The 19,360-nt window shown below is 39.1% G+C and overlaps 1 protein-coding gene across 1 annotated transcript; it reads left to right on the top strand.

Annotated features, from left to right (window-relative positions):
• Nucleotides 1-66: 66 nt before the first annotated feature.
• traf2b (Tnf receptor-associated factor 2b) lies at nucleotides 67-18,280 on the top strand. The gene is made up of 11 exons (XM_030768720.1): nucleotides 67-109; nucleotides 8,501-8,709; nucleotides 11,385-11,463; nucleotides 11,741-11,839; nucleotides 13,995-14,156; nucleotides 14,523-14,597; nucleotides 14,844-14,918; nucleotides 16,372-16,716; nucleotides 17,186-17,363; nucleotides 17,789-17,937; nucleotides 18,021-18,280. The coding sequence occupies exons 2-11, from the start codon at nucleotides 8,528-8,530 to the stop codon at nucleotides 18,237-18,239; spliced, it is 1,563 nt and encodes a 520-aa protein (XP_030624580.1). The 5' UTR covers nucleotides 67-109; nucleotides 8,501-8,527; the 3' UTR covers nucleotides 18,240-18,280.
• Nucleotides 18,281-19,360: the final 1,080 nt, after the last annotated feature.

Here is a 19,360-nt window from a genome sequence, read left to right as displayed (position 1 = left end):
CCTGATACTGCTCAATCACCTGATTGGACGACGGCTTTTCGGTTTACGCCTACGTCCTCAAAGGAAAGTAAAGCTACTTTCTCGTTTATATCAGTGGATTCTGTACAAGGTAAGTGGAGTTCCGTCATTGCTTTGCGTTTCAGGCCTATTTCCCCCTGTTATTAAACATATTCGCTACCAAAATTATGATCGCAAGGTATAATGGTTGCGCCGAATATTGTTGCGTAACTTCTGTCTTTGGTATGACTCTCAATGGTAAAGTCATCGTAAGGACTCTGTTTAACGTGTCCTGTATGAAGTACCATAAAGAAAGGGATTTATGCTCGAAAGTGACGGAAGCAAGGATATGTATGGGTAAATTCATATTTATATATAAGTATATTGCTACATGAGAAGCAGGCTAAGTAGGTTTAGTGTGGTTCAGCAGCGAAATCTGGCGTAAATGAAATACTGTGGCGGTTACAAACGGCCTAGCGAAGGGCTGCCATACGTTGTTCTCTTTCCTATTGGTGCATTGCCAGCGTGATCACGGAAAGGTGAATACCTGGTCAGTATTTTGAAGCCATAAACAACCGACTTTCATTTACCGAACTCTGTTTGTGATCGTTGACATAACAAAGGTCAGTTTTGAACACACGGTGGTCTGGGAATTGATCTGATCTGAGAATTTACCATTAAATTGTTACGTATTGCCTGTTGTACATTACAGATAAAGGACAACATCCAGAATTGATTGAAACTCGGCTTGTACTTGAGAAACTCTGTAAAGTTGTACGTTTTGGTAGGGGTAAAGTTTACACAGAACGCAACTGTTGCCATGAGTGTATGAGTATTTGTTCTGCCTTCAGAACTGTGCTGTAGTGTTGACAATTGTCATTATTTTAACCCAGTAAAAGCCAAATGACTTGCTGAACAGAGAAACAGCATCATAAATTTCACTACCTGAATTTAAGTTAATAATATGTAATATTGTTGATTTATTAAAAATTTGGATACTTGAGTGAAATTGTTCAGTTGTCTGTAATCTGTTAGCCAATGTGTATTCTCTTACAGACTGAGGTAGAATCTACAACAGTCAGGTGACAACAATCCCAAATCTGGGACAGCGTTCGATTATATCACATTCGAAACGCGAAACGCATACAATCCAGTCCCTCGATTACATTTGTTCCGTTGAAACTCACGCAGTTGTAGTGATGGGAAGTTCGGATCTTTTTATTGACTCAGATCTTTGAATCTCGTTCAGTAAAATGAACGAATCTTTTTTCAACTCATTCGTTCGTTGCACTTAGTATGGCACTGTAGCTTTCATTTGAGTTATGACAGAAAGAGTACTGTTCTCAAACACCAAGAGCAACATGGTTTGCTTCCCTTCGTAAAGTATAATACACATTCACTTTTGTTCAGCTCTAAAGCAACCTTTTGGACCATAGCCTATTGAGTTATTCAGTTGAAATGACTGATTACTTCAGTTGCCCGTATATGTATGTATATGTGTGTGTGTGTGTATATATATATATACACACACACACACACACACACACACACACACACACACATATATATATATATATACACATAGACATATACATAAATATATGTGTGTGTGTGTGTGTGTGTGTATGTGTATATATATGTGTGTGTGTGTGTGTGTGTGTGTGTATATATATATATATTCATTCTATGATAGCTGTTCACTTTAGCCTACCTTGTCACTGAAAACCTGTAGTGTATGAACTCGTTCTAATGGACATCCATTCAATAGCTACATCACACACAGCTAGCTAGCTACAGAAATGTTCTGGTTGACCAGGTCACGTTAGCTAGTTCTCCTCAACAGGAATAATTACACTGTTGTTACTGCTCTGACCACGTGAATAATGAATGAAAGACTCAGTGACCTGTAGCTAGTTATGATTCATGAATGAATCAGTATGTTCTTACACTGAGAATATGCAGCGGTCATGTGACAAGTGAACGAGTCGCAAACCCGTAGTTATGATTCATGAACGAATCAGTAGTTCATACACTGAGAATTTGCAGCGGTCATGTGACAAGTGAATTAGCCTCAAATCCAAAGACCCAAGATAAACCCTTAACCAGAGCCCATCTACATAGAGCCTGTCCACTTCCTATTAATGCCGTTGTACCGAAATTGGCTGCAATTCACCTAGAGGGCGCTCCCGAGAGAGTACTCAATGAATGGGAGTGAATGGAGCTAAACGGCTAAAATAATTATTTACACCTGCTTCCAGACAAAAAAGCTAGTTTTTGCAAATATAGTAGGCCTATCCATTATATATCAGAACTGAAATGAAAAAATACTAATGTCCTTTCGTTTTTCTTTCGGGGAAGGCGTTTTTGCCCGTAAACGCTAGCATTCAGCTAATGTATGCTGATTGGTCAGTTAAGGATTTACGACTGATTGCAAATGTAATAGGCTGTGTCAGAAATGGCATACTAGCGTACTGCATACTAGCCTAGTATACACTGCGTACTGCACACTACTCCACACGCTAGTATACAGTATGGTATGCAATTATGAGAACTTTCGTGTAGTGTAGCCTACTACATGTTTGCTATCGGTTGGGCTATCTGTTCGTTAAAATCGAACAGCACACGACTACAACAAATATCTATCAATAGTAGCTCTATAAGAAAGCGTATGAAGACTTATTACACCAAAATATGCAACTGATACATTTATATTAGAAACTGCAGCTACAGTTGAAGTTGAAGCCGCTTCTGTCACTGTGCGCCATGTTTTTAAAATTTTTTTGACAGTTGGAAATCACTGCGTTGCTTCATGGGATGCAGTACCCAACGAAGTGAGCTCCGGTTGTATACTGCAAATTTTCGCCAGAGTAGTACATCATCCGGGTAACTGTCGTGCAGTGCAAAATTTTTATTTTTCATGTACTGCATACTACTTACTACTTTTACGTCAAGATCAGTATGCGAGTAGTATGTAGTAAGCCATTTCAGACACAGCCATAGTGTTCTAACTAGTTATATGGCCTTAAATGCCGTAAAGCCATAATGCCGTAAAGTGGCTTGTGGTGCGTGACGTCAGAAATGCTTACAGAAAGGTATTTTACTACAACTGAAAACCATAAAAAATCTAAAAATGGGACTATATCTATTGTCTTGACCCCTATCGAAAACATGAAAATTGTCAAAACAATTTTTTACCCCATGAAAGTTACAGTTTTGGGGTAGAGTTCCATAGGCCCCCATTCATTCTCAGCTCTGTCGCAAGCGCCCCCTATGAAACAGGAAGTTCTGAGAGTGGAAGTTTAAATATACTTTCAATATAGATTTGACATATTTGCCCTAGCTAGATGGCTTTGTGGCAAACTAGCTAGCTTTCTAGCTACCCCAAACGTGTCAACCAGACATTTTATCAATAGCTTCAAAGAAATTGAAAAAATAACAAGGCTGCTACATGACGTTTTAACAATGCAGTCAGTCAGTAAGATTCAGATTCCGCCCTTAAAACGCATTATTTAAGGGGAATTCGATTTTGTGCCTGTTCACAGTGGAACCTTTGGTCAGTCACCACGAAAGAGAACTAAATTTGATGATGATATTTTGCTTGCTCTTCAAATGGACCAACTTTGTATACGTTCATGTTTAATTTCTACCAGAGAGTCCACGTGTCTGTTTTTCAACACTTGACTTAACGGCCTAACTTGGTGTTAACTATATGGGAAATTTGTTGAACGAGAGAAGGGAACGGAGAAACCGTATTCATTGCACCATTACGATACTTTTGCTTTTGTTTTGTAGGGGATGTGTCATAGGAAAGCCACTGAAGCAGATTTCACTGCATGCATTGTTAAGTACAATCCCAGTAGTATTTGCCTGTTGAAAATAAGACTCAGTACCACCCACAAAGCTGCAGAGTCCAATGTTATATATCATATGCTTTACATATATGTTCCAGCTAAGCAATGAATCGATATATGTAGCACTTCAAATAATAATGATAAAAATTTATGTTTAACAGTAACCAAAATTGTTATTTTGGAGAGCAGCTTAGCCCATTAACACAAAAATCCCAAAAGAATTATATACACAACATAATTGTATGGTACATACAGTCCTTAGAAAATTTCAGAATTTGTTTTAAAGAAAGTTCTCCTTCCCACTTCAGAGAAAGAATAAGTCAACAACACCCAGTTTACACTGGAAATAAATGGAAGTTTAAATGACCTGTAATCCCTTAAAGTCTCGCTGGTGTGGCAAAGTTTTGGAATGCTGGCAAGTTAGAGTTGTTATTGCTCTAGTAAGAGAATACCTCAAAACTAGTTTTCCTGGCAGTACATACTGCACCCAGAAAACAAACATGTGACCAAATACATCAAAACGTGCATAACATTTTAGCTAATGATTGATCACAGAACCTGTGTGACCCTAAAAACGTACTGGCCTTTTCCCCTGAAAGACACCTCACCCATAGAGCACAGAGGACGAAACAGGAATGCAAACTGAGGTGGTAAACTTGCTCAGAATCATCACTTGTCCAGTCAGGCCAATTTTTGGCAAGTCTTTGACGTGAGTAGGAGTTTTTATATGATATTCTTGAAAGTAATATACCTCTCAAGAAATAGTGGTCATGCTACAAAACTCCGTAGAGAACACTTGCATTAGCCATTAGCTTTCTAGTGTGTTTCCTTTCCTCTGTAAGATCAGGTTACCTATAGCATCATCTGTGGTTCTGGTCTATTCTTCTATGGTTCCAACTGCTGTGGTGACATCTCAGACCAACAGATCTTTTATGCATATGTTCTTTAGCCAGCACCATTGTATTATTCTAGTTTCACATTCATTTCCAGCAAAAGTTATTACCCAGTTTAAGCATTTGGGAATGCACCACCAACAACTACTGTCTTATCCTGTAATGGATTTTGCCAACGTAGCCTGGGTCTGGACATTCATTTGTAATCTTAATGAAGGCCTAACTGCCATGATGGTCTGACTACTGGCTCACAACTTTGTCCATCAATAGCATCTGAGCTGTTTTGCTGAGGGTGGTTTTTGCTGTTTCCATCAGTCAGTTTGATTATATAGTTGTAATGTAGCTTTTGCCTACATAGCATTAGGCACCTGCACGATTTAACCAGTGTCTGTTGCCAGTGTCTGGGGTTGGCTGCTCTCCATTTTAGCTGGCCACACCGTCTTCTCATTCAGATATTTAGCTATATTATCTTTTTATCTGAAAAAGACAGGTGTTCTGTCTGAAGAGTACTCTTGAGAATGCACTTTGGAGTACTCACTGGATGGTTGGGATCAAGCAGGACAGGGCTTGGATGTCGTGGGTAAAGCCTTGGACGCCACGTGGGGCAGCTGGAGATGCCTTGGGGACCACTGGAGCAGCCAGAGACTTGCCTTGGAGACTTTGGACAGATTTGGGAGGAGCTTAGGGTGTTTTGAGAGGAACCCTGTTAGACTCGGGAAGAACTGGTGGCTCAGGAGGAGCTTGAGGAGACTTGGGAGGAACTGCAGTTTCGAGAGGAGTTCTGGCAGGCTGAAGAGGAACAAGAGATTTGTGAGGCACTGTTCACAACTTGGGAGAACCAGGAAACTCTCCAAGTGAACCCGGAAACCACTTAGGACAAAATAGAAATGCAGGAGGAACTCAAGTCAACTTGGAAGGTCTAGGAGACTGCTGCAGCTCGAAAACAAGGGAACATTGTGTTAGAGATCCCTGACAGTCCCTTGAAGTGCTGGCAGGTGTGGCATAGAGAGTGCCACACACATCACAGAACCAGGAAAGATTAGTGTACCAGGTGGTTGGGCAAGGCATGGTCAGGCTCTGCCAGATGTTCAGAGTCTTGCCAAGCTGTTTTCTGCTTAAAGCTGTTTCCCGAATGGCCAAAGCCAAGTGGAAATGGTGAAGCTCAGTTGGGCTCTGTGATCCTGGGTCCATGATTTGGCCTAGTCTTGTTTTTGGGGGGAGGGACAGGGAGTGAGTCCCACTTGAAAGGTGGGGAGTTGGTTCAGGTAGGGTGGCAGAGGTAGGGTGGACCCTATTGCAGATATGACACAAAACCCAAGACTGAAATAATCTAAAGAAAAGCTTTACTAAAAATGTTGGCAAAGATAGAGAGGTAAAAACACACTCAAGCAAACATGAAAACAAAAAAGACCAATATCTTACTAGGGATTTACAGTACACTAAAGCTGACTCCAAAACCAGGCAAATAACAGAACTCAGGGCAGAACATATAAAGAGGAACATATATAAAAGAAAACACAGATGTAAATAAACCATTACTAATTAACACATATGAAGAGTGTAAATGAAGACAAAGGACTAAATACTAAGCAAAAAATCTTTGTCGCCCTCTGGCGACCAACTAGGTGGCCAAAGTAGTCCCAACCAGAACCCTTACAAATGGAGTGTCTCATAAGTTATCTTTTAAATCTCCCTCTTGCATGGAAGCCCTCAACTGTGTAGTGACCTGAATGACAGTGACTGCTGCATGTATATCAATTCATTGAGGATATGAACTTGCACTGAATCTTGCCTCATATCAAAATTGTCATAAACCTATTTTTTTTTTTTTTTTCCGTTTTTGAGCAAATAAAAGAAAAATATTTACATTTCAATTAGTAAAATTAGTAAAATCAGTATATCAACTGCTAAAACATTTTGTGAACCAACACACATACCCAAAGAAATGTGGTCCTTTCAGTTCTTTCAAATTCCCAGCCACAGCTGGAAAAAAATGGCATGGTGATGAGTGAAACCATGAATCTTAAATACAAGATACAACTTTTGTCTGAAGAGAGAGACCATCTCAGTGAAAAATTATGATTAATTATGCTTCCCAGCATGCAATGCGGGAAGCATCTTGTTTTCATTCTGTTTTTTTTTCCTTCCTTTTTTTTCCCCTCCTTTTTTCTCCCACCAAATTTGCCAGGCATGTCAGGAATGACATGAACTTGTGCATGGAAACTTTTGGGGGAGTCCGAAGGCCCCCTCACCGAGAAATTTACAAAAAACCCTCATTTTTGAAGGTACTTTTCAAAGCGATAAGCATATAAATCGTAATTTCATGTAGTGCCCAAGGCTATAACTCCAAAACTGTAACCTTTATCTGCACCGAATTTGTTAGGTTTGCCTTATGTGTAAGCGATTATGTCATAAAGTTTACAGGTGTGGGGAGCAAAGCCCCTGTCCATAAGAAAAATTTCAAAAAACCATAGTACTGGAAATCTGCCATGATCTGAGGGATACCATACTCCCATGTGGAGCAGACAAACATCAAGAAGTGGACAGCGAAACATGGTGGAATACCCAAGCACCTTGAGAAATTAAAGTTTCTTTGGCTACGATTCTTGGCATCTGTCTACAACTGAGAGTCTTATTTAATTAATGTGCATGGACTTTATAAATGAATACATTCTCCTTCTGAATGTACGTCGCGTAGCGAGTTATATAGTATCGCGCCGTGTGCTTGCCGATTAAGATGCCTTGACAATGAAAGTGATAGTGGAATTATGGTACCTTCTTATCTTACGCATCTTTTAAAAACAAAGCGTTTTTTCAACTAATTGTGACATGACTATCAGCGTCAAAATAAAACATTGCATACACATGTGTGTCATTGAAAACTACTGTTTAAAATGACTGAGAAAATGCAATATAACACAGATGTATAATGTCTCCAGCAATCCTTGAGTACTTAGAACAAGATATCCCTCAACACTTAAAACATAACAAAATGCAATTGCATGACACAATGACAATGCAATTTCTTTTCCTATTTCCAACAACCTCATTATCCATATGTCCCAACAACCATCTTCCTCCCAACAACAATCATAACACTATAACACTTTAACGTTACATTCAACTTACAATTTGTAACTTTCTTTCTTAAACTTAAAGTTGTAAAACTATCTTTGCAGTGCTTTTTCCTTGTGTTTTCAATCTTTTGTGTATTGCAAACAAGCATTTGAGATGACTTGGGACATTGAGTTTAAACCAAGCTCTGTCTGAACTAATCATGATGTAGCTATGTCAATAGGTTACATGTATAGCTAACGCATTAACACGAACATGTGTCATTGAAAATCACTGATTAAAATGCCTTAACAATGAAAGCGATAATGGAGTTAGGGTATCTTGTTGTCTTACGTATCATTTAAAAACTAAGCTTCAACTAATTGTGACGTGACTATCAGTGTCAAAATAACGCATTAAATATGCACATCTGACATTGAAAACTGCTGTCTAAAATGACTGAACAACGAAAACATGATGTAGAGACACGCACTTAATGTATGATTCATGATAGTCATGTTAGTCATCTTCTTTAATATGTTTGATTAACTTTGCTGCTGGGAAGCATTGAGGTAGCTCACGACCTCTAGTTGACCTTTGGAACTTAACTGACATAACCCCAACCACTTGCAGAAGCACACTGAAGTACTCAGAAGTTCTCAGTCTATATGATTTTTGTAACTTGTTGTTCTGTGTTTTTCACAGATCAGTGACACAGCTTAATGGAAGGTCATGGCACGACCATCGCTGCCCTCCTCCTTGGACTCCAATTTACCTGGGATACCCAGAAAGGTTCTGGCAGTGTCCATGGAATGTAAATACCAGTGCCAGCAATGCAAGGAGATTTTGAGGAAGCCCTTCCAGGCGCAATGTGGACATCGTTTCTGTGTGTACTGCTTCAAACAGATCACCAGGTACCAAGGGAACCCCAACCTTATGCCCTGCCAAACCGTCTTCCTTCCCTCTCACTTTGGATGATCCAAAGCTAGATGGAAAATCCCTTTTCCCTTTGCTTGGATTGCTTTCCTACCTTTGCAACCCAGTGATGCCTCTTTGTGGCTAGGTATTCCATCACAGCTCCTACCCACAGGCTTTGTCTGAGGATTTGCCTGTCCACGCTGAGCTCTGGACACATGCTTAAGGTCCTGGATTGTTTTGCTGCTTAATTTTCCGCTGCAGCAAGCTCTTCCGATTGGACAATCATCGGTAATTAAGCTGACAGATGGGTTTTTTTTTCAGCAAATACTATACAATTCACCCTTTTATTGGGATGAGATGTATATATGTTAATTGTAGTATTTGTGTATAATAGGGCTAAGAAATTACCTTGCATTTCTAATTTAGATACATTCAGATATTAAATGTATGATTATTTCCTTTGCGTTTGAAGTCAGTGTCATATGCACTGCATCCAAAAGAGGGCGCTCATTTAAGTCTCATCTGAATCGCTAGATTTTTTTTTCTGTAATCAGTATAAACATTACCAACGAACACCTGAAGAAATGTCTTATGGACAGGCGTGTCAACCCAACGAAACTACAGTAACTATTGAAAGTAAGTCCCGCACATTGTCCTAAAGATTACTGTCGAGTACAGCATGTAGAAGAATAGGCTAGGCTTGGTCGATGGAACATGTGACAAGAGAAACTGACGAAAAAAGTGGCATACTGAGAATGGGTAGGCTTCACAAAATTTAAGACTGCATAGGTCACAGGGTTATGTCATGCAGTAAATATAACTTAGAATTCCAATTCGTCAGCTGTTTTTTTCTGGAAGTCAGCAAGAAGTGAAAGTAATCGTCAACTCAGAAAAAGGAGCAGACCTAGCCCATATATTGAGGGTGGTGTGATACAGCAAGAAGACGAGTTAATTATTAATTATTACACAGAATTTAGAGGAATTCAGAAATGTTGTAAATGCTAAAAGTAATATGGTCACTGCAGCCAAGGCGTAGATGTAGGGAGCGGCATGATGAAGTGTATAAATGCGTACATTCCTACGAGGATATTATTGAGCACTTAAAAATTCAAGTTACTATGTAATAACAGGATTATAAGAACATATTTACAATAGTACTCTCCTACTCTCACAATCTAAATCATACTTCATTAAGCAACAATTCATTATGAAGAAGTAAATTTAATGAATAACCAGGCATCCATCTTTATTACTCTTGCAGGCCTAATCATCTCTTAGCACTGGATAAAGATCAAATATAAAGATGTTCTGATGTATGCAAGAGATAAAAAGTGATTTAGCTTTTGTCTCTCTCTCTTTCTCTCTCTCTCTATCTATCTCTCTGAATGGTGTAAACTTAAAAAAAGAGAGTAGAAACAAAGTAGCACAGTCTTTGAAACAGAGAGGAAAGAGATGAAAGGAGGTGCCATACCCCTGATCATACCCCTGTATGGAGCTGGCCGTAATAGTGCGGATCCTGGAGAAATCCCTTATGCATAGAGTTGTTTAACATTATGTTCAGGGGCGGAATTACTGAGCTAGCTGAGAACTCAACTGGCTTAGAGATCTGTCATGATTTTTGTTTGTTTGTTTTTGTTTGTTTTTTAATTTAACATAGGGAGGGCTCAGAGAGCCAAATTAATAAATGAGTGAAATATAGAAATTAATGGGTGCCTTAACAAATGAATATTTAATAGATGAAAAATTCTAACTTTAATTTCCAAATTTAGCATTGCGCCACAACTATGTGCTTTTTAATTAATATTTATTTATGTATTTGCTTGCTTGCTTATTTACATTTCTCCTCATCTGTAATGTGCATAGATAAAGCCATTCAGGTGAGTCATTTAAGCTCTCTAAAAGTCCCTCAGGAGATCTGTCAGTCAGATAGTGACTGTCAATGGAAGTTTAAGTTAAATCAGATACACCTGTTTGGTGTCCAGCAGAGCTACTTTCAAGAAGTGTGTCAAATTTTACAGCATGACATCATAATGGAAGTTTGAGCACTACATTGCCCCCTGATGTAATATCATAGGTTGTTCTCTAATACTGTTTTAAACTTTAGTATATGCTAAAGTACCATGGGTAGACCCCTGCGTGCAATGCCAAGAAATGTCTTATCATAAGGAGAAAGAAACTGACAAGAATGTACAAATAACTTGTTGGTGAGTCTGTTTCCTCGTACATTCCCTTATTCTCATTTTCTCCTGAAGCTGTCTCTCAGTTCCAGGAAAGGGTTTTTTTTTTTGGTCACATAGGCTATATTCATTTCCTCCGAAGTCTGCACTTCAGCAGACTTCTGTTTTTTCTTCTTTTTTTTTTCTGCACGTGAGTCGTGCCTGTTTATGGTCGCCTTCTTTTCTGAAGTGTCTAACTGATATCTTTTTTTGAACAGCTTTGCATCACTGGTTTGTTGCACTTGCATAAGTAAGCTAGTTAGAACTAGTGCTGTGTTGTTATATGGCCAGAGCTACGGACATTGTGTCTTAAGTAAGCTGTTGCAAGAGAGCACCTTTACCCAGGCATAGCTTTTATATGTGACATGACCCTGCTGATCATCTGATCAATAATCAGAGGCATAAAGTGGCAGCTTCTTGTTGTACAGTAAAATAACCTTTGTCTCTGTCAGCAGCTCAGGACCTAAACCCTGTGAAGCATGTCAGGAGGAGGGCATATATGACGAAGCCACGTCCATGCTCAGCATTAATGAAGTAAGCTAATTCTCATTTATTCCCCTCAATGGGCTGACTCGCCTTTCTTAGAAATTGTATATTACCTCCATTAGAGGTTTATGACTCATCGATAAGTCCTTCCAGTTCCACTTTGACTATAAAATCAAATTGTACTTACAAAAATATTCACACTCTTTTCTGATAGGTAAACTTCCCCTCTCTTGGTATCGCATTGCTCACCTGGAACAGTGGGGGTTACAGTTCCATTTCCAGGATCTTTGTGGTAGTAAATTAACACTGTTTTTTTCCTCTTCAGGCTTTTCCTGACAATGCAGCACGCAGGGAGATTGATAGCCTACCTGCAAGATGTCCAAATGAAAGCTGTTCATGGGCAGGGACTTTGAAAGAATATGAGGTGTGGCTTTCTTACTCTTTTCAGCTTAATAAATTACTGTTGTATGATCTGTGGATCCATTGACCTGTTCCAGCTGTATGAGGTGTGTTTTGAAAATATTTCATTTACTCACACCACTGTCTCGCCACAGGTTAAATTTAGCTTTTTTTGAAGGCTTGAAAAGGGCTTTGTAGTGGCTTTGAAATATCTTCAGACTATTACTCCTCTGTTGCCAAAGTAGTTCATATTTCAAAACATAACAACATGACAAAAATCTCATTGGCACAACCTTTACACAGCTGTAATTCCATAGGCTATTTTGAACTCAAAGCTTTTATTATCTGGTTGTGGTAGGAAGTGATGTGGGAGGAGCATGAGAATGTGAAATGCAGTGGAAAGTCCCTTGGCCTCTGTTTTGTTTAACTGTGCCTTAGGAAAGTACCCAACACAACGCGTAACCAGAGTAGTATTACAGGCAAAACCCCCATACTGATTGATAAAGCTGAACAGTGTGTGTGTGTGTGTGTGTCTGTGCGCGCACACGTGTTTAGTGTTCATTTCAGTGACAATTTGTTTAAATTGTTACTAGCTGAAGAGGAACTTTGAGTTTTGTGGTTCAGTAGAACATGTTCAGACACGAACGTGAACATGCAAGTCAAAATGCCTTTGCCATATAGGGTTTGCAGTTTAAAAGATAAGTGAACAGTTCTGTGGTAAGTTAACTGTGGTTATTCACTACCTGAAACACCAGAAACAATGAATTGCAATAAGAAAGGCTTTGGTACAAGCAATACTGAGCATTAGATTTTTAATAGGTTATACCAAGATGAAAACTGACTCATCTTTGAGGTTGAAAATGTCATGATGACTGGAAACTGCTGGAGAGTGGAGGTCTTTGTTTGCTGACCACAACACTTGACCATAAACATGGGAAATTTTATTGTCTTGAGTATGAGTTATTTCTTATTTTCATCCTGTGGTGTGAAAAATAGTTTTGAACACATCACCTGAACCACATCTGAAGTGTAACATCATCTGAATTACATCTGAGTCATCCTCTCCTGTCTGATCTAGTTAATGCCTAAACTGATTAAAGACACTAAAAACTCCTGCTGTTCTAATGCCCCCTCAAGATGTTTAACCTTTGTTATGTTTCACAGCCATTGACTGATTTTGTGTTGTTATGGAGTCAGAATTGCTCACAGGGCAGCAGCACTCCCCATTTGGCCCAGTCATTTCACATCTCTTCACAGACACCATCTATCTCATCCTCTTATTAGAAAATGAACAGCTGTTCTTTGTAAAGGTTACATTTGAGAAAACAGGACGGAAGAACTGTAAAATAGAGCATGGTACATGTACAGATCTCAGATCTGGGTCTGTATGGTGGTTTTGCAGTTTGTCTTGAGTATAACTATAATAGAATTTTACCATGTTCACATTTTTACTGTACTAACAAATGTTGACCTCTCTTAGGTTTGAAATACAAGGTGACTGCAGTATATCATAGGTTTCTAAAACAGGTTCTGCATATTGTCTGTTAGCTTTGCTTTGAATATCAGGTCTTGAATGTATGTTGAAGCATGACTGCAAATGTTGTAACAGCATAAATGATTTTGGATTCAACAGCACAAAGCACACTATCAAATAAGTATGTTTCAAAACTGAAATACTTAAGAGATTTTGACTTTTTAACACCTCGATTATATGTTGCATACGTATAATGCAAAAAGTATATCAAGTCCAAACAACAATGCCTGCACCGTAATGTGCTGTGTCATATAACAGACAGTTAAAATGTGTACTCAGTTTTGTTGTAGATGTCCACTACCAATTGTACCATTCTTAAAGGGGACTTGGATATTTTTTCGTAGAATGTTCTTAAAAAGTAATCCTATGGATTAAATTGAGCCTGTGGATGTGGATTAAAAATAAAACTGTAATTTTTTCTTAGTTTGAATTAAAATGGCTTCTGCAGAATAGGAAATCAGACACACCAAATTGGGAGAAAAAAGGGGACCCCCACCCCTTTAAAAAAAACAAAAAAAACTCTAAATGAGGTTAAATTAGCAATAACTTAATGTAGTCTTTTTCCTAAAATGTTCTAGTGAAATAAATCTTATCTTTGCCACCCCTTAGAATGGCTTATTTAAACATAGTAATGTTCCATTTTCAGGGTCAACATGAAGGTCAGTGTGAGTTTGAACGCGTGAAATGCGAAGCTTGTCAGCTCCTAATCCTGCAGCGTGACAAAGACCGTCATAATGAGAGAGAGTGTGAGGCCAGAACCCTCAACTGCAAATACTGCAAGGCTACCTTTCACTTCAAAGACATTAAGGCAAGTTTATTCCGAGAATCATGTTTTACAGTATTTTGTTGTAGTGTTGTCCGTGAGGTGAAGTGCAATCGCATATGTCATCTTTAAAAGATATTTATAATTGGGCTACTGACTAAAATGATCAGGAGAGTATAATTTCCAATAAATTTCAACAATTCATAAAAACTGTAAGTGCTGAGAAACATGGATGAGTCAACATGTACATCCTCTGTGGGGGTGTGGGCAGGGGTGGAGGTACAGGGGGGTGCCTTTTAAAGGAATGACTGATCTTCACAAAAATTATGCTCACTGAGTTTTTCAGAATTTCACATTGATTCATCATGCTGGATCTTTTCAGTAACTCTCCTACTCTCCCACTGCTTACAGGCTCATGATGAAATCTGCCAGAAATATCCCATGCAGTGCAAGGATTGTGGGAAGAAGAAGATAGCACGAGAAAAGGTTAGCTATTCTTGACCTTTATCCCCACAGATAGTTTCTGTATTACTCTTCTGTGAAACTTTGTACAAACTGTTAAACTTTCATTTTGTGTGTAGCTCAACAATGGTTGCACTTTCAGTTTGAGTCTTGTCATAAATGGGACCCATCAGTATATCCTGAGAGCTATTTTTCTTGTTTACATTCCTAGACATTTATTCACAGAGTACACTGTGCCTACTGACTTTCATGTCTCTTGTTTCTCTGCAGTTTAATGAGCACATCAAGTCCTGTGCTAAGTCCAAATCTGCATGTCAGTTCAGTGAGATTGGCTGCAGGGCAGTGGTACGTATTCATACATAAAATCAATGTGGACTTACTCACTACGGTGAATCATTCAGGAAATGCTGGTGATGTGGCATGCATCCTGTCACACCAATCAGATTACAGATGTTAATCAGCAGCCTAGCCTTACAAGAATTAGTCCAGACCAATGTCTCGGTGTCATCCCTCTATACTCCCAATGGTACAGATGTAGATCGCTCCTAGAACTGCAGATAGATTATGGTGGTATTGACTAAATACATTTCATAGTACACTAACCAGTCTTCTAAGATGTATGTAGGCAGTCATCAAGACCAAATGGCCCAACATAGTGTTGAGTTTTAGCCAAAACTTTGTGATCTGTGACCTTGTAGGGCAGCCATAGGAATGAGGAGTAATTAAGGTGATCTCTTTTTCACTCATAGGTCATTTTAACACTGCTTCCCAAATTCTTTTCGACAAAGCAGCATTGTTAACATTTCTTGTGACTCTGGACCTTAGGGCCCTGTGAATGTACTCTCTGTATTGACTGAAGCTTTTCTTTTGGCTGTTTTTAATTCTATACACTGTTTCAAGTCAGTGTTTCCACGTGGTCTCAGCCCTCCCACATGACTGTGAAATTGAGTCAAGTTAATGTAATTGCTCTCGGTTACACAACCAGAAAAGTCCCCACCAAACATTTCCGTACACAAAAAAGTCACACTTACTCACATGTTTAAAATACATAATTGACTCACAAAGTGCAGAATTTCCTGCTTTTGTGTTTTTAACTTTGATCTAAGTGTAACTTAAACTCTTTGTATAGTTTATAGATGTAAAATGTGAGCAGATGTAAGCTCACAATTACTTACTGGCAAAGTGTAGCCCCTAACTGTCTCACTTTTAGCAAGACCGAATACCTCTCTACCTTCAGCATTGGATGAAGATGGCTCTGTCTTTGCTAGAGCCATCTGGTGGTAGAAATGTATGCTTACTTAAATTAGGAGTTCCAGTAGTTCCACATTGTTTGTTTGACTCTCTGCTGTTTCATCTTCTTGCAATGTTTAACTCCAGTCTTGAATAAGAAAATCAAAATCTTGAGGAGAACTCATTTCTGATCTAGATGAAAAATCAGCCATTTTAACTTTAGCTTCAAACTGTTTTGTTTTCCGCAGAGAGTAGAGAGCTCACGTAAATAGGTTAAGAAATGTGAAACATTGGCTTTTGAACCCATGCAGAAAAGTGCTCTGTATGACATACAGTCTTTTCATTCCTATGACTGTGTCAGTCATTCGTGGCTTTACAGAAGTTTTTTACACTCTCCTCTTAAAAATCAGCCGAATCGGTTTATTTTCAGTGGGACAGCATTTGAAAATTCACAGATATCTGCCCTGATCAAGACCAATGTTAATAAGTTTTTAAGTTTTCAGACCTTCTGATGGCTAAAGCTCCTTGCATTATTTGAAAGTCTACTGTCGTTTTCATCCCATTATAGATAGACAATGGCAAGCAGGTAGAGCATGAGCAGAGCAATGTGACGGAGCACCTGCGTCTCATGTTAGCCTCCATGCTCTCTTTGCTGCGAATGCGCGTGGATGGGCCCGGCGAATGGCAGGAGGATTCCGTCCTAGGTCTGTATCGTGGGCCTGAGGATGCAGCTACATCAGTGACCCACACTGGAGCCCGAGCTCAGGGGCCTGGGCTGCAAGAGAAAATCACAGCTCTGGAGAACATTGTGTGTGTGCTTAACAGGGAGGTGGAGCGTAGCGCTCTCACGCTGGAAGCTCTTAACCGACAGCATCGCCTGGACCAAGAGAAGATTGAGAACCTTTCGAATAAGGTAACTGGTCATCCTTATGGTCGTTCCAAAGCTTTACAATACCACACCACACCTACACCTATTCACAGTCCTTGCTCACATGTGTAGGGTATGTAGTGCTGATGCTGCTTACTGTTTTCATTTGCGGGAGCTAGCAGGTCTAAACAAAATTATTTTCAGTTGTTAAAAAAAGATTTTCAGTAGTGCTGTGCGTTATATAGACTTAACAAGTCACAAGTCCTTTAATGATAAGTAGGTTTATTGTCACTGTCTAGAACATTTCAGCAAAAACTAATGGTTTACCGCTCGGACTCAGGTAATGTAATACAAGTCATGTCAGTGCTTGGCTTGTCACAGGCACAGAAGTCAAATGCTCAGTTTCCTCTAAGTGTTGTCTCATGTTTGCCAAGAATAGTTAACTTTATTGATAAGCATACACCAGACACTGTAGACTTACAGGGTTCCTCTGTACGTGTGCTGGTTTCTGCAGGTTCGTCAGCTAGAACGGACTCTTACCATGCGGGACCTTCAGTTAAGTGAATCTGAACAAGCCCTGAGGGAATTACAGTTCTGCACGTATGATGGGGTATTCATCTGGAAAATAACCGATTTCTCTCGGCGCAGACAGGATGCATTAGCCGGTCGGGCGCCAGCCATGTTTTCACCAGGTCGGCAGTGGAATTAACATTAATCTTTTTTCAGATTTTGACAGTTGTGTATTTGCATAAGGTTGAGATTACTGCACAATGTTGCTACAAAGTCCATGTTCAGGGTGCCTCTTGAGTATCATACAGTGAGACTTAACCGACTACTTGAGATCAAAGCAACAATGTTTGATGACGGAAGAATGTCTTTTGAGGTTTTGGTTTTGGTTTCGGTTTCGGTTTCAGTTTAAGTTTCAGTTTTGTTTAGTTTCATTTTGTTGTTTTGGAATCCCTCCACCTCATACATGAAAATCCCCTTTTAACCCAGTCACCACAGACTGTTCCCATTTTTCAGGGACTGTCCCTGTTCTTAGAACTATTAGTCAGTATAGGACCATGCTCATGTTGGTCAGTTAAACCTTCCTGATTGTATTTATGTGTTTCTGCAGCATTCTACTCCAGTAAATATGGCTATAAGATGTGCCTGAGGCTATATATGAATGGAGACGGAACAGGTCGAGGCACGCATCTCTCTCTCTTCTTTGTGGTGATGAGAGGCAGGTTTGATGCACTGCTCAAGTGGCCTTTCAGCCAGAAGGTAAACATGTAGTAAATGAAAATGCCTGTAGATCTATTTTCCGAATTCTCCTCTCACTCTCTGGTGGTCCTCTCTTCTTTCAGGTTACCCTTATGCTATTGGATCAGAATAACAGGGAGCACATTATTGACGCCTTTAGGCCTGACGTCACATCCACATCGTTCCAGAGACCAGTTAGTGAGATGAATATTGCCAGTGGCTGCCCTCTCTTCTGTCCACTCAGCAAACTCGCAGGCAAGAGCTCCTACCTGAGAGATGACACTATCTTCATTAAGGCCATAGTGGATCTTACAGGCCTCTAAGACTCCTTCATAGTACCACATAGACCTTTAAAACCATCCATGATACAGATGTCCTATGTTATTTATATGATTATATGAATATAAATGAATATACATGATTGTCTGTGCAAGACAGTCATCAAAACTGGTTAATTATAATTATTATTATACACAGGTTTATATAAAATGTATTTATTACATGATTTATAATACAGATTTATAATAGGCCACAGAGATACAGTGTAGTGGATATATTAACAAACTGAAATGTAACTGCCCTCATAATTGATATTATATTATATACATATATACATTATATACACACATAAATATATGTACTGTTAATACTTATTTTCAGTTTTGTAATTATACAGTGACAAAATCTAAACTGTTATAGAATGTTTTTATTGATGCTAGTGTGGCAGGTGATTGCAAAAGTTGTCACATTAATGTAGAGGAGAAGGGGAGAAGATGTGTTAGAGTAAGAGCTTTAAAAAATGTACAAATGTCTAGCTATCTAGTTAGCTCTCCACATATGTATGCTCCTATATGTTATGTACTCACTGAAGATTGCGACTAATCATGAGAAACTGTCATGTAACATTGTATAATGAACTGCAAACCTCCTCCTCCTCCGCACTAAAAAGTTAAATGTATTCAGTCACATGGTATTTATTGACTGCTCCCAGTAATGTTCCAAAACTCTGCACAGTAGAAAGTCATTAGAGTGTGGGATGAGACAGTGATAGCCATAATCTAAAACAATGTCATAACCTATAAGCTTCAACACCCTGTGTGTTGTGCCGTTGTCATTATGTTACATTACTTTAACTGCATAACCGGTGTGATGATGATCTCGAAAGGCAATGTTTCTGATATGTCTGTGACATCTTGCGTTTTGTATGGGTTTGGAGATCACATGGAAGCAATGTAGCATGATTGTTGCTGATATGTAATACACCAAGCCCACATAAAACGCCCCTAAACTTAGAAACCTGAATTAGTTGCCACAAATTCAAAGATTATTTTGACAACTGCATCATGGATTTTGAAAATGCCCCGATCAGCCAAATGGTAGTGTTGTGGAGCGAAACATCCAAATTTTGGATTTTTTAGTCCATAACACACTTTTGCACTTTTTG

This window comes from Chanos chanos, chromosome 3 (assembly GCF_902362185.1).
Source record: "Chanos chanos chromosome 3, fChaCha1.1, whole genome shotgun sequence".
NCBI classification, from domain to species: domain Eukaryota; kingdom Metazoa; phylum Chordata; class Actinopteri; order Gonorynchiformes; family Chanidae; genus Chanos; species Chanos chanos.
This window is presented reverse-complemented; position numbering and strand designations above follow the sequence as displayed.